This window comes from Benincasa hispida, chromosome 7, assembly GCF_027475165.1.
Source record: "Benincasa hispida cultivar pf3 chromosome 7, pf3_genome.v1.1, whole genome shotgun sequence".
NCBI lineage: Eukaryota > Viridiplantae > Streptophyta > Magnoliopsida > Cucurbitales > Cucurbitaceae > Benincasa > Benincasa hispida.
In genome coordinates, this window is record NC_143484.1 from 53637668 (window position 1) to 53652934 (window position 15267).

Sequence of the window (15267 nt, forward strand, 5' to 3'; positions counted from 1 at the left end):
GACCAAATTAAAACTCTAGTTAAAATTTGGGGACTAAAATTGTAATCCAACAAATTTTGCATTAGAGATTCAAATCCCCAATCTATTATTCTATTTTATTAATAATTATGGGTTGACCTATTAGTAGTGAGAACATAAAAAAAGTCAAAGGGCTAAAAGGTCATGTGTTAAATTGACGATTGCTACCTATCTAAGATTTAATATCCAGTGAATTTCCTTCATACTCAAATATTGTACGATCAAATAGATTATCCCGTAAAATTAATTGAGGTGTGCATTGATATAAAAAAATATATTTTATTAACTATTGAAATATAAGGAGATTGATTCCTTTTACTTACAAATTTACCATTACCATTAGTTAGAAATGTTGAATTTTAAATATCAACAACTTCCCTATATTTAAAGGAAAGAAGGGAAAAAAAGTTAATATGGTCAAGTATGACAACTCAAATTTGGAACTCGTCGAAGACGATCCAGGATGATTCGATGAGATGACGAATGAAGATAAAGAAGATCGATGAATCGAAATTGACGGTTGAGAGAATTCCTCGGGTCAACGCGATTCTGGAAATCTACTCGACTAGGAATGCGTGCTGGTAAAGTGCATATATATTAAAAACCCTACCGAGGAGCGACAGTGAGTCCTCCAAACAGAATTTAATGCATTTGGGCTACCTGGTTAGAAAAACGCTGCTGTTTTGCATTTCTTTTAAATATTTAATTATCTTTTCAATTTTATGTTCAGAGTAATGGTTATCTACAGTGAGGCTCTATGATGACTTGTGTACCTCTTGATCATCTCCGTTGGATTGGAATTTCGAGAGATTCAATAGTAGATGGTAATTCTATATGTTTAATTAGTTAAAATGTTCATAAACTTTTTCATTTATTTTAATTTTTTTTCTAGCATATTTAAAAGTTGAGTGGCGTCACCCGACTTAGATATTATTCTACATCCTAATTTTGCAATATTTATCAAAACATCAAAGATAATATTGAAGCATTGAAAATAATAGAGATACAAATCTTACCATCTTATCGATTTGAGTTTTTATTTTTATTTGATTTTGGTTTTACACTTTAAATTTCGATAGGTTACTAAATACTCACCTTTTTATTAGTTTAAATTACACAATCTTCAATATTATCCAACATTGCAACCTTGAAAAATAATAGAAATATTTTATGAATACGTTCTTAAATAGTTTTTTTTTTTTTTTTTTTGCCTTAACATTTATTATTTAGACTAATTCCATAAACTTTTTTTCCTTTTTGATTAACATGGAGCCCAATGTCTGACAACAAAATGCCAAAATTCATTTACAAAACTTTGCTTTTTTATTTTATTTTTTCTTCCAAAAGAAAAAAAGGGCTAAAATTAGTCAATAAACTCACTGCACTAAACTACACCACAATCCAGTGAGCCATTGACCCACATCTCACGTTTCCTTTATTGTAATGTCATTCTCTAGCTTTGTAATTTATTCAAGTTCAAGTTTTGTTCGTTAAACTATATTTATCAACTTCATTTTTTGGAATTTCATCACCCAGATAAGATTTTACTAAAAAATGATGTGGGAAGTGTAAAATCAAGACCCAAAGGCAAAATTTTAATTTAAAAGGCTTGAAGTTTTGTCAAATCAATCTAGTATTCACTGTGTTCTACTTGTACTTTCTTGTTGTTGCATATAATTTCAAAAAAAGAAAAATGAAGGAACAGAATGAAATTGTCAATACAAAAGATGGTGTCGAATCGTTTTGTAGGTACCAACTACCAATTCAATACAAAAGGACAGATTCGAAATGAAAAAGCAGAAGAACATTTAATGGAGTAGTGGAGTGATTTAATGTTTTGGTTCAATTCAATTGGCTTCAAAATAGTGAAAGTAACGGCAGCTAAGAGGTGTTTGGGCTTTTAGGCCTTAAGGGGGTCCAATTTCTTTAGTCTACTTTGTTTGTTTTTGTTGGTCGAGAAGAAGAAGAAGAAGCCAGAAAGGGAAATGGGTTTTGTTATTTGAGCGATTTAGAAAACGAGAGCTATGAACATCAATCCGTTGCATTGCAATTTGCAAATTGCAGTGGCTTCTCTTCTGTACACATGATTTGCCCAGGGAAAAAGGGTGTCGCTAGAAACAAGAAAAATTAAAGTAAAAGGGAGGTTGCGATGTAATTATAGGCTTGGAAAGCAAAACCCAGGCCTGCTTCTATTCCCTTTTTAGTTTTCACTTCTCTTCTCTCCTTCACGGGTTCACAGATTCCTTTACTTACAGAAGCTTTTGCAAGCAAACGAAGAAAACCCAGAGCCAAGCCAAGCCAGACCCTTTTTCTCTTCTTTCTCCTTTGGCTTCCATGGCTGCAAAGCCAGGCCAAATTAACCAGGCAAGCCAGACAAATCATCCTTGCTGTCTATTCTTCTAATGCCCACATTCTCTTTTCAGCAATACCCTTATCTTTCCTTTCTTTTTCGATTCGAATCCCAAATATGACTAAACTTCAGTGGCAAATCTTTGTAGTTTCTGTGGGAAATGGAGAAAAGGGGGAGTTAATTATCTGAATTTTAGGCTTAAGGAGGAAACCCCATCGCGTTTCCTTGTTCTTTTCTTGCTTTCTTCAGTTCCTTCATTTTGATTATTCTTTGTATTCTTCTGGGTGTGCCCAATGAGGAAGCATGGATGGCAACTTCCTTACCATCCTCTCCAGGTTTGTAATTTTTCCCCCTTTTCTCTTTTTGTTCATCATACATTTGTTTGCAACGAATTTAACATTCTTTGTGTGATTCTCTTCTTCTTAAAGGTTGTTGCGGTTGCTGTATTTCTAGCTCTGGGGTTTGCTTTCTATGTCTTCTTTGCTCCTTTTGTTGGGAAGAAGATTTTTCAGTATGTTATGATTGGCATTTATACTCCTCTTGTAAGCTCTCTCTCCATTGTCCTTTTTGTAATGTTCTTCTTCCTCTCATGTATTATGGTTCGAACGGCTGAGATCTATACCTTCTGCGTTTGTTTGTCTCTGATTTAATCTTTTGGTTCCTTGATTTTAATGTTTCCCCACTTATGGGCGATCTCTTCTTTTACTGGATCTCCCCTTTTCAGTCCAATATGATCTAGTTTCGGCCGTTCTTTAAATCCATATTGGACATTTCCGAGGAAACTTGTTCCCTTCATTCAACCTCTTCCTGAACTATGAAGCTAATGTTGCCTGATACGGAGGTCCAATATTTCAACCCAAAATAGGCATGAACTTTATAGCTTCTGGGCAGTTGTGTATATCAACATTTCTCGTGGTCTTGTACCCTGGAATAATGGGTTGCTTCTCAAATTTTAGGGACAGGTTCCAAACTCTGTTTATTAGTGTTGGAAGGAAAAGGAACCTGACTAGTCTCATAAAATTCCAATTTATATGTCAAAGATGAGGTTGATGAATGCAAAAGACACAAGTTCTTCTGATGGGTATGAAATTTGGGTCTGGGGATTATATCTGTGGTGGATAGAATGAGTTTTGGAACTCAAATTCTTTCCATGATGTGTATGATATTTGATGTCTTAAGCATTCAGAGGCGAAATACAGGGCTTGTGCTGATAATATATTCCAAGATCTGGAAAATGAAATGTGCAAGTCACTTCATTCTGCCTGCTCTTTATCCTTGTTATCTTTTTGTGGAACTTGGTCTTTCATTTTCTTCTATCATGAAAGCTCACAACATCTCTTTTGTTCTAGATTACATCTGTGTTTGGCCTATATATCTGGTGTGCGGCAGCTGACCCTGCAGACTCGGGAGTGTTTAAATCTAAAAAGTATGTCAATATCCCGGATGAAGGGAAGTGTTCTCATAAAAAAAGTTCTAAATTTGGTGGGGAATCAGTGACATTCGCACGCAATCCCAATGCTGCCTCCATGGAAGAAAAATCTGTCGATAAAGATACGACTGGTGCAGAAGCAAATTCTAAGGACCTTCTGAAGACAGAAAAGGATAGTGCACCATCAAAGAAATTATCCTGCCTTTCGTTGGCATGCTTCCCTTGTGCATATGTGTGCAGTTGTTTGAGTTCAAAAGAGGAATCTTCTGAGCAACACATGAGTGAAGATGGCATGTTTTACTGCAGTTTGTGTGAAGTTGAGGTGATTGAACTTCGAAAGCTCATAGTTTCAGAAAACCTGTTTTACTGCAGTTTATGTAATTGTATTCACAATCTATTGCATTTTTCCTGCCTATAAGAATTTTTACTGTTTGTTTATTGAGGTGGTCTTTAACTAATCTAAACAATATTCTGGTTCAGGTTTTCAAGTACAGCAAGCACTGTAGAGTTTGTGATAAATGTGTCGATCGTTTTGATCACCACTGCAGGGTATACAAAATGTTTAAATTTTCACCTCATTCCCTTCCTCAGTCCAGCTTCACGAATAGTTTTCTTTTCTCACCATTTGTGTACTTTCTGGTTCTGCAGTGGCTTAACAACTGTATTGGCCGAAAGAACTATCGACAATTTTTCACCCTCATGGTTGCCTCTCTCCTCTTGGTAAGTTTGAGCCTCCTCTCTGTTCTTATATTATTTCCAAAGCCTAGCTTCGTCACGTCCTTTTGACCTTGGTCCTTAGCCTACTTTGCAAAGTGTAACAATTGGATAGCAGAGAAAATTCTTAATATGCTGAGCTTTGGAAGAGCTATGCCCAACCATAGATACATCGATTTCTTTCTACTATAGCTGCTCTTAGGTTTCTAACATCTTTTCAAATCAACCGAGAAGTTTTCTGAATTTCAAAACCCACCTACTACCCTTTAATTCTGTGATATGACTCTAATCCTTCCTTGCAACATGACAGCACCTCAAGACCATCCCACCAGAGTAAGGCTTTATTTTCATGTCAGTTTCATTTTAATTAGTTATTGACAGGTTTATACATGGTTTGTGCACCTTGGGCTTGAGATTGCAGCTTATTGTACAATGGTCGAGCGGAATCCTTGTGCTGATTTGCTGTTTTGTCGAGAAGAAACGGTTTTCTGTGGAGATCTCGTCAAAGTTGGGTAGCAGTTTTTCTTTGGCACCTTTCATTATTGTAGTGGTAAGTGATTCTGACCATTGCCTGGCTTCTGTGTTTGCCTTGCCTTTCTGGATTCTGAGCAACAATCTAGATTGATTCCTTTTTAGCATGATTGGTTTGCTCAATGAAGTTGAAATGTTGTGCAAATTGTATTGTTTTTTTCCTGCAACTAGCATGAATAACATCGGCATCCATTGTAAACTGATCATTATAACTTTTCATTTTCAGGCGGTTTGTACAATCTTGGCTATGATAGCAACATTGCCACTTGCTCAACTCTTCTTTTTTCATATCCTTCTCATAAAGAAGGCAAGTATAGCAACTACATGTTCCTTTCTCTGCTTTTATTATTGATACATTCCTGGAGGGATATATAGGTGGATATATAATTTGGGGGGGCGGGGTCGATTACTTGACAGTATGATTGATTAATTGCCTACGTCACTACATTTGAAACAGGGAATCACAACATATGATTATATCATAGCTCTAAGGGAGCAGGAGCAAGAGCAACAGGGAGTTGGTGGCCAGCAAAGTCCTCAAATGTCTGTTGTCAGCTCATTAACTGGACTAAGCAGTGCGAGCTCGTTCTCTACTCTCCACCGAGGTGCATGGTGCACTCCCCCACGCTTGTTTCTCGAGGATCAGGTAATGTAACCAAGTCTATCTTCTGTAGCTTATTGGAGCTTGTTATAAAATATTGCACAGCAATCGCATTTGCAGTTGGTTACCCTTTCTTACTTTTTCCTTTCAGTTTGATGTGATTCCCCCCGAGACGGGATCTGTTAGCTCTCTAGGAAAGAGGACGATTAGTGAAGAAGCAACAAAGAAAAAGAACCCTGCTGCTGTGAGGATCAGCCCATGGACTCTGGCAAGACTAAATGCTGAAGAGGTTTCAAAGGCTGCTGCAGAAGCAAGGAAGAAGTCCAAAATTCTGCAGCCTGTGGTTAGATCAGCAACTTCTTTTGAACAAGAAACAGATAGTGGTTTTGGCAGTAGTGGTCACCGAATGGTGTCACGCCCTGAAAATAATAGGAAGCGAGGGAATAAGCGGGTGCGTCTTCCAGTTGATCTACCTATGCAACACCTGACAAATATTCCAGCAAAAGCTGTCGAAAAGAGTTTCTCTGGCACATCAACCAGCCTTGGTCCTCTTCAACTTGAAGCACGCAGTGCTTTCCAAACAAGCAGAGCAATGTCGAGCTCCACCATGGTCGCCTCTTCACCAGAGAGCAGTTTGGACTCGCCCGACATCCATCCGTTCCGAATATCCTCCTCTGGAGCTGAAGAGTCCAAGAGACTCACAGGCTTATCTGCAGCTAATGCAGCTGCTCAAAAGGGACTTCCATTGTCAAGGTCGACTAGTGATGGATATGAAGCTTCAGGCGGGGAGGACAGTGATCGAGTTCCTTCGAGGATTGTTCAACGACCGATGAGCTGGAACAATGTCTTATATGGTTCAGATCAGGATGAGAGGCTTGCCCAACTGCAAGCATCATCTTCTAACCAGATTAACAGCAAACATACCCGATTATGAGTTTACTGAACAGGTTTATCTCAGTATCGTCATGGTGCAAAGTCGGCAATTCTTTCATTCTCCATCCAAGGAATTCAAGCACCAATCAAACAGCCTATCCGTAAAGTGAAATGTAGTCTTGGCTTTGCAATCAGTGAATCAAAGGCATCACAGAAGATGTGGGAAAATAGGAAACTTGCGAGTTAGCTGATGCCAAACTTGACAATCGAATTTATTAGTTTATTACTTGCAACACCCGGATTTACCTTAGTTTGATATGAAGTGAATTCCTTGGATTGCTTTTGTTGAACCTGTGTTAGTTTCAACAGATGAATTCTTGTTATCATTCATCTTTAGTGATGCGCTTCAACGTCAACACTACAGTTTTTTTTTTCTAGCCATGTTGTCAATTCTGTACCCATACATGACCTATTTGATGAACTTTGCAATCTCCAACTGTCCCATTTTTAGAGAAAGCAATCTCTCCATGGAATGGCGAAATTCCATTTTGTCATCCTACCTTTACATTTGTCATTTGTGCCAATTGTGTTTATATTATAAAATTTTCTAAATTTCAAATTTCAATGTTATTTTAGTCTTTTCGACGTTAAGAAGTAAGACTAATATTTAAATTGGATAATATCAATATCATTGTAGAGATATTTAGAGGGTGGTTGTCCTTAACAAGTTGTATAATATCCATGATCCTAACTTAGTAATATCGATAGAATTCTTGAGTGTTGAATACAAAAGTAGTGAGCTTTGAAAAATGTAGTCATGGTAGAGATTTGTGGTTGAACTTTCTTAGGTTAATAGAATGATATAGAGAAGAGTAGTTAACCTAGATGAGAGGTAAATAGATGGATGATTATTTGAAAGAAGCCTCTTTCGAGAAATGCAACCAAAGTATATAAGTGCGATAACCTATCCAAAAGCAAAATCACGAGAGTTTATGTTTGAAGTGTACAATATCATACTATTTGAAAGATAAGTAGAGGTTCCGCTACATCTTTATTCGACATTGAAGATTTACTCCACAACTAGATTTAGACCAGGATTTTGATATCATTTCATAAGTTATCGATGAAGCATTGGTGGTGTAGTTTATTAAACATTATTGGACCCTAATTAGAACAGAATCTATACTTGCTTGATGCTTTCAACTTCATTTCTTCGAGATCTAAATTTGATGCACCACTTTTGCAATTCGGATGCGTTGAGAAGTGAGAACAAACACAAATGTTCCACTCCATTTTGTAGAGCCTCACCTTTCCTGTTTATTCCATTTTAATATCAAATAAATATGGAAATTTGAAAAATAAACTAATGGAAATAAATTGGTAAAGATTTTAGAAAATAACTGGGGTTACCTCATCATCGCCGAGAAAAATTCTAGTACTACATTAATATGAGAAATTTTTCATACTATCTCCATTCATTGTTTACTACAATAGTGACACTTAAGAATCATGTAGGGCCTACGAAATAAATAAATATTAAATTAATAAATCATTTAATGACATGTCAAATAGTGAATGAAAGAAGTTAGTACTAAGATAGTATTAGATTTTTTTTTAATCGTCGTCTTCTCAAGTGAATCTTAAGTTGTTACCTAATAATCTTTTTTCTTTAAAAAATATTATACGTGTATTCACTTTATAAACATGTGCCACATATATTTGTGGTCTCTTTCCCTACTCAAATAAATAAAGTTTTTTTTCCAAGGAATATAGTCTTATTGTACCTTATAGTTTAAAACCTGGCAATAATTTATTGATAATCATCTAATCCATATGGCTTAAACTTGTAATGTTCTTTTCTTTAATACAATAATGGTGGGAATAAGGTTCGAGGCTTTGACTTCAAAGAAAGGTTCATGTGAATTACTATAAGCTAAACTCAATTTGAAAATTTTATAATGTTTTAGTTCTTCTTAAAAAGAATCGTATTAATGCAAAGTATCCAAATTTAGTAACAAATTTATATATATATATATATAAGTATTTAGAAACCATTTTTTTTTACATAAAAGCATCAAAATTTAGTAACAATTTTTTTTATACAAAAGAGGCAATTATGTTAAAAAGCAGTCTTTTATTTTTTTTTTTATGTTGAAAAGTAGTCGTTTCTCTCATTAAGTTGAGTACGTAAGTAATTTTTTTGTCTCGTGAAGTAATTTCACAAGACAAACTTACAACATTACAAGACAAATAAGATATTTTGTCGTTAATCTTGTAAAGTTATAAGTTTGTCTCGTGAAGTAACTTCACGGGACAATCTATTTATCTTCACGAGACATATTTATCTTTTCATATTGTTGTAAGTTTGTCTCGTTAAGTAATTTCATAGGACAATCTATTTATCTTCACGAGACGTAATTATTTTTTTCATAATATTGTAAGTTTGTCTCGTGAAGTTACATTATGGGACAATCTATTCATTTTCACGAGACATATTTATTTTTTTCATAATGTTGTAAGTTTGTCTTATGAAGTAACTTCATAGGACAAAAGACAAAAATGAAAGGAAAATTGCAAAACCACCCATGAACTATGGAATTGGTTACGATCACACTCCTGAACTTTCAATTTGATCAATTACCCTCTTGTAGTTTCAAAATGGTTACAATTAGGTCTTTTTATTTAATAAGAACCTAATTGCAACCATTTTTTCCTCAATTCAAAGTTATCAATAATAGATCCACTCAATTAAACAAATATAGAAATATATAGCAAATATTAATATTTACCATTGAAGTCTATCACTGTCTAAGATAGACAAAGTTAGAAGACTATCTCTGTCTATCTCATATAGACATTGATAGAAATCCATGAGATAGACAGTGATAATTATCACTATTTATCTCAAATAGACGAAGATAGTGCTCTATCTCTATCTATCTCAATTCAAAGTTATCATTAATAGATTCACTCAACTAAAAAAATATAGAAATATAGAGTGCAAACAATATAGGAACTATAGAAACAGATATTAGTGTTTATCTATCATTGTCTATCTGAGACAGACAAAGATAGTGCTTCATTAGGTTAATCTTCAACAGTTGCTTTTCCTTCGGTAGCCTGTTGAAGCGTATCTCTGAGATCCGAAAATGGGAGGGTCACATTAATAGAATGAATTAAGTTAATTAATGAATCCTTGACTGAAACAACGGTAGCTAAATACTATAGGAATAAGAGTTATTCTGGTATTAGTGATTGGGGGAGGAGTAGTTGATCACCCTTCAGTGGTTGTTGCTCTAAACCTCTGAAGTATTGTTGTAAAAACAAAAATCAATATTTTAATTAGGGTTCTATGATTACATATGTTTTTGTTAAATTGATTGGATTATTAAGTAATGGGTTATGAAAAATATAACTAATACGTTCAATGATTGTTGTATGTTTTAACATGTTTTCCACAATCATATCTTTGCTTAAAAATGAGAAATTGACCAGTAAAAACTATGCGACGTGGAAATCTAACCTGAATACGATTCTGGTTATTTAATAAGGACCTAATTGCAACCATTTTGTCCTCAATTCAAAGTTATCAATAATAGATCCACTCAATTAAACAAATATAGAAATATAGAGTAGATATTAGTATTTACCAATAAAGCCTATCACTGTCTATCTAAGATAGACAGAGTTAGAATACTATCTCTGTCTATCTCAGATAGACATTGATAGATCTATCACTGTCTATATGAGATAGTATTCTATCAGATAGACAGTGATAGAACTTTATCACTGTCCATCTCAAATAGACGAAGATGATGCTCTATTTCTATCTATCTCAATTCAAAGTTATCAATAATAGATTCACTCAACTAAACAAATATAGAAATATAGAGTGCAAACAATATAGGAACTATAGAAATAGATATTAGTGTTTACCTATCATTGTCTATCTGAGACAGACAAAGATGTGCCTCATTAGGTTAATCTTCAACCCCTATGATCAGGTCCTCCGAAGGGATGGTTGCTCTAGGACGACATGTAGATAGATCATAAAAATCTCACGATGCAACCTAATAGAGGAGACTGTAGGATACGTTGACACGCCCCTCTCCCACTTACTACAAACACTTTCCCTATTCATCTTGTTATTGACTCATGCAAACACTTTTCGAAAGGAGGCCGTGCCTAGGGCGACACAAAGCCGAGCATGAATCTCACAATGTGAACTCTTAAAGACGTGGGAGCTAAAATTTGATATATCACATATACCAATATCCTCTCACTAAAGTGTTCTAATATTTTTAGGATTTTATTATACTTAGTTAAAACCCAACTAATGAATTTATTTAAGTCTCTTTAAATTTGCTGATTATAACATTTATATGGAATAATTTAACAATACTTGATTTCATTTATTAATCCCTTTTAATAAAATCAATTATTTATTACATGCTTATAAAATATTTGTCCAATTCACCTTTTAGGTCGGTTTCGAGGTGGAGGTATTCCATTTCCATCAGCTTAAATATCCCCCTAGACAGAGCCTTCCTTAAACAAAGGCCCCTTATGGGCAATTATTTTATAATTTTAATCTTTTAATTAAATTCATTTCAATCCTATTAAAACAAATTAAAAAGATTAACCGTTATTTCTAATCCCATTAGAAAAAAAAACATAAGTCTAGCTTGATTAGTTTTAAGCTATTTAAAATTAATTTGGACCTATGTTTGCATGCAACTCTTGATTATAGATTTTAAACTATCTCATTAAAACTATAACACTTATATTTTAATGATTTATTAAAACCTATAAATTTACATCTAAAGACATCGATTAAATACAACAATTATATTTATCTAAGTAATGTCATGCTTATGCAAATTCCATTTTCATTTGATTAGTATAACACTTATATAAATCATACATGAAAAATAAGCATTCACATACATGCACTATTTATTATAACAGTTTTAATATATAGTATCATACATGGACATGCTTAGGTTAATCATACATCACTAACATAACACTTATATCATGATGCATGAGCATAATTTAATCATGCATCTATAAAATATAACCCTTTATATTTATTTATGATGCATGTACATGTTTATTTTAAGGTGGGTATTTTTAAATCTATATGACATACATTATGTAATATAAACTCAAAGATTAATTTAAACATCCATCCAATGCATAACTAAATTAATTTAAACAGCAAAAATTGGAGCAATTTTGGCACCCTAATGATATTAATTGATTAAATTAATATAACTATTATATTAATTTAATTAATCAATATTAATTAAATAATACAAAGGGAATTAGGTCAAAACAGCTACAACCAAACTATCTTCGCGCGTGCCGCCAACACTCCCTCGAAACTCAAAGCATTGAGGGCAGCATTGCAATGCTACGACTGCTTTGCGTTCGTCGCGACGTAAGCAACAGAATGTTGTTGTTCACATCATTTTTGGCTCTGAACTTACCCCAAACTTCCCGATCTCTTCAACAATGTTGCTCTTTCGATCGACACGGACTTACAGACTCGAAGCAAGAATTCAATTGCCCAAAAAATACAATGGGTCCTCACAATTTAATCAAATTAAAAGTACTCTACGTCGACATTCAAGCATTCTAAATGTTGAATATTGAACCCACCTCTAAACTGATTTTGTTTCAAAAACTACAAAGAACGAGGGTGCAAGAAATTGACTTTGATACCAATTAAAGGGATCGAATCTCACAGCGGAAGCGTTGTGAACGCCTTGCATCCTGCAATTCGATTCTTACATAAACAGATTCAGTATACTAAAACAGAATATAAACATGTAATATAGCATGTTTTAGGGAAAAAGATTAGAATCATTCTTACCTTTGTAGATTCCCAAGTTTCACGAAAAATCCTCAAGTTCCAATGAACGGCTCCTCCAACGATCTTGATCATGAACGATTTCTTTAACAATCTCGAATACTACCATGAGAGTAACCTCGTTATTCTCTAGGATTTCAATAGAGGAATAGGTGGTATCCAACTATTGGGAGAGGGAGAGTAGAAAAGGTTTTGGAGAGTAGAGAAGATTCTCTTTGTGGCTTAGGGAAAATTTTGCACAATAACACTTGTGTATTGTTGTGTATTGTATATTGTCAGTGTATGTATCAATGTCTCCCAAAGGGGCCATAGGAAGGTCTTTATATAAAGAAGGGTCAAGCCATTTTCCTAATCTTTTTTTATTTCCATTTTCACAATTAATTAATTAAATAACACTTATTTAATTAATTAGTTCAATTAATTAAATAGCACTTATTTAATTAATTAGCACAATTAAATAACATTTATTTAATTTAATTTGCACATTAATTAAATAATTGTTTATACATTAAATCCAATTTAATATATATATACTTGATTATCATAAACATCATATGTATATGTGTAATACCTCTCTATTAATTAATTCTTTGTGATACTTTTCAATTTAATTTGAATTATAGATCATATTCATAATCAATTATATATTAATCACATTACTATATGGTTTCCTCAAATTAATTTGAACAATTCAAATCATCCCTCTTAAATATCCTCTAGTGAGCTAACAAGGGGACCTAATTGACCTATAGATCAGAAGATCCAATGATATGGGATTAATTTTCTAAACTCATTAGCCAAATTGATCAACATTCGTTAAATGTGGGCACACTTCACTAAAAACCCACAACTGCACTCTTCTCACTACAGATATATTTTTGTGTCCACATATGTAGATTAATAAAAACAAGTTAGTCCTTCACGAGTGTTCGTAACTCCAACTGGGCCAAATTATTGTTTTACCCTTAGGTTACCTCTGATTCCTTAAGTACCAATGCTTCTCTAGTGAACAATTTGTTTATGGTCCAACCAATAAACAGAAACCCATCTCGAGCCAATGAGAGGGTAGGGCCCTTTGTTCAAGTCTCGGAGATACCACTTAAGGAAACACCCATCTACTTACCCTTAAGGCGGGAAGAAGTGAATTTCATCTTGTATTATTATGTTTCCAGCTCCCCTCTGGTCTTGTCCCTAAATGGTAGGCATATTGGAGCAGTGAACTGGCCACCCTCACCCATACAAATCAAAGAACTGTTAGATTTTATGTCCTAAAACTTGCAGTTTGTAATGTTAAACATTTTCTATTATCAATAAAGATGTTATTGACATTTATTAAAAAAAAAATTGTTGTTGAATAGGTAAATTGTACTTGTATAAAATAAACCCAATAAACTAAGATCCATGGCTATTATGAATACTTAAACTTTATGTGGAAACATAAAGATGGATCAAGTTCGAGTAAATAGCCAAAACGGTCTAAAGTATATGAATAAGTTTGGGTACCTTATTTTGGTAACACTTTCAGACGCAGCCTACTTTGTAGATAGTACAAACGATGTGATCTTGAATCGTTTATGTAGAGACATACAAGTGAGGGTGTCCTATGCAATGAGTTTTTATAAGACCAAGACCAAGAAATAAGTCATTCTTATTTTATAAACGTTGTTTACTATTAACGATGTGATCTTGAATCGTTTATGTAGAGACATACGAGTGGGGGTGTCCTATGCAATGAGTTTGTATAAGACCAGGACCAAGAAATAAGTCACTCTTACTTTATAAACGTTGTTTACTATTTAAGACTGACTGCTTTAAATCGATGACCTAAGTAACTTGATCTTAATCCTAGGCTAGCTATGAACTCTTGTTTATTCGGGATTATCCTTAGATTTGTATAGGTGAGGGTTGGCTCAACAACGCTGACTCAATAAGCCTTCCATCTCAAGGGTAAGACCGGGTAGATAGCTAGGGACTTAGGATGCAAAACGGAATTCACTCCTACCCGTCTCTAGAGATAATAGAGAGGTTGTTCTCTTAAGTATGGAATCTAGGTTTCGAACAAGGGGTCACACCCTCTCATTGGCCCGAAAGGAAATTGGTTTAGTGATTGGATCACAAACCTATTGTTCATTAGAGGATCAATGAGACTTAAGGAGCAAGATGTAATTTCGAGGGTAAAACAGTATTTGAACTAGCCGTTATTACGAACAACCTGTGAAGGGTCGACATACTAATTATGGTTAAATCAAATGGACAGAAATATATCTACAGTGGGAGAGTGCAACTACTAAACTATAGTGGTGTGTCTCGGTAATTAACGAATATTGATTAATTCAGTTTAAAGAGTTTAGCCAATTAATCTCAAATCATTGGAACTCATGATCTGTAGGTCCATAAGGTCCCTCTACTAGCTCATAAATGATTAAATTTTGGATTAGAATATTGAGTGAATTTGAAGTGTTCAAATTCAATTTAGGGTTTCAATTTGAAGTGTTCAAATTTCAACTTAAAGTTTGAATATTGAAGTATTCAATTTCAATTTAGAGTTTGGACAATTATATTCGATATAATTAAAGGTTAAATTTATTAAAATTAAACATTTTCAGAGAGTTTAAAATATTTAAATATTAATTACATGAATAGAGATTCATGTTTGAATTAGGTGTCTAAGTTAATATTTAATATTAAATTATTATTTAATTAATTAAATTTGTTTAAATAATTATCTAAAATAAATCAATTTAAAATTAAGAAATTCAATTTTGGAAATTGAATTTTGTTTAATTTAATTAAATTTGATTTTAAAATTGGAAAATAGATGGTTAGTGGATTTATGCCACTTCTTCAATTTGAAGTAGACTAATCCATAATTCAAC

The 15267-nt window shown here is 33.7% G+C and overlaps 1 protein-coding gene across 1 annotated transcript; it reads left to right on the plus strand.

Moving 5' to 3' along the window:
* The first annotated feature begins 1521 nt into the window (after positions 1 to 1521).
* Positions 1522 to 7070, plus strand: LOC120081413 (DHHC-type zinc finger family protein). The gene is made up of 9 exons (XM_039036255.2): positions 1522 to 2703; positions 2797 to 2910; positions 3718 to 4119; positions 4278 to 4346; positions 4446 to 4517; positions 4933 to 5061; positions 5269 to 5349; positions 5500 to 5688; positions 5795 to 7070. Exons 1-9 carry the CDS (start codon positions 2662 to 2664, stop codon positions 6575 to 6577), a joined length of 1881 nt encoding a protein of 626 aa, XP_038892183.1. The 5' UTR covers positions 1522 to 2661; the 3' UTR covers positions 6578 to 7070.
* The last annotated feature ends 8197 nt before the right edge of the window (positions 7071 to 15267 follow it).

Excerpts from the sequence above, each read along its gene's own strand:
- LOC120081413 (XM_039036255.2), top strand. The coding sequence starts at position 2,662 with ATGAGGAAGCATGGATGGCAACTTCCTTACCATCCTCTCCAG. Across the intron at positions 2,911-3,717 it reads TTGGCATTTATACTCCTCTT|ATTACATCTGTGTTTGGCCT; the intron begins GTAAGCTCTCTC and ends CTTTTGTTCTAG. Across the intron at positions 4,120-4,277 it reads GCAGTTTGTGTGAAGTTGAG|GTTTTCAAGTACAGCAAGCA; the intron begins GTGATTGAACTT and ends ATTCTGGTTCAG.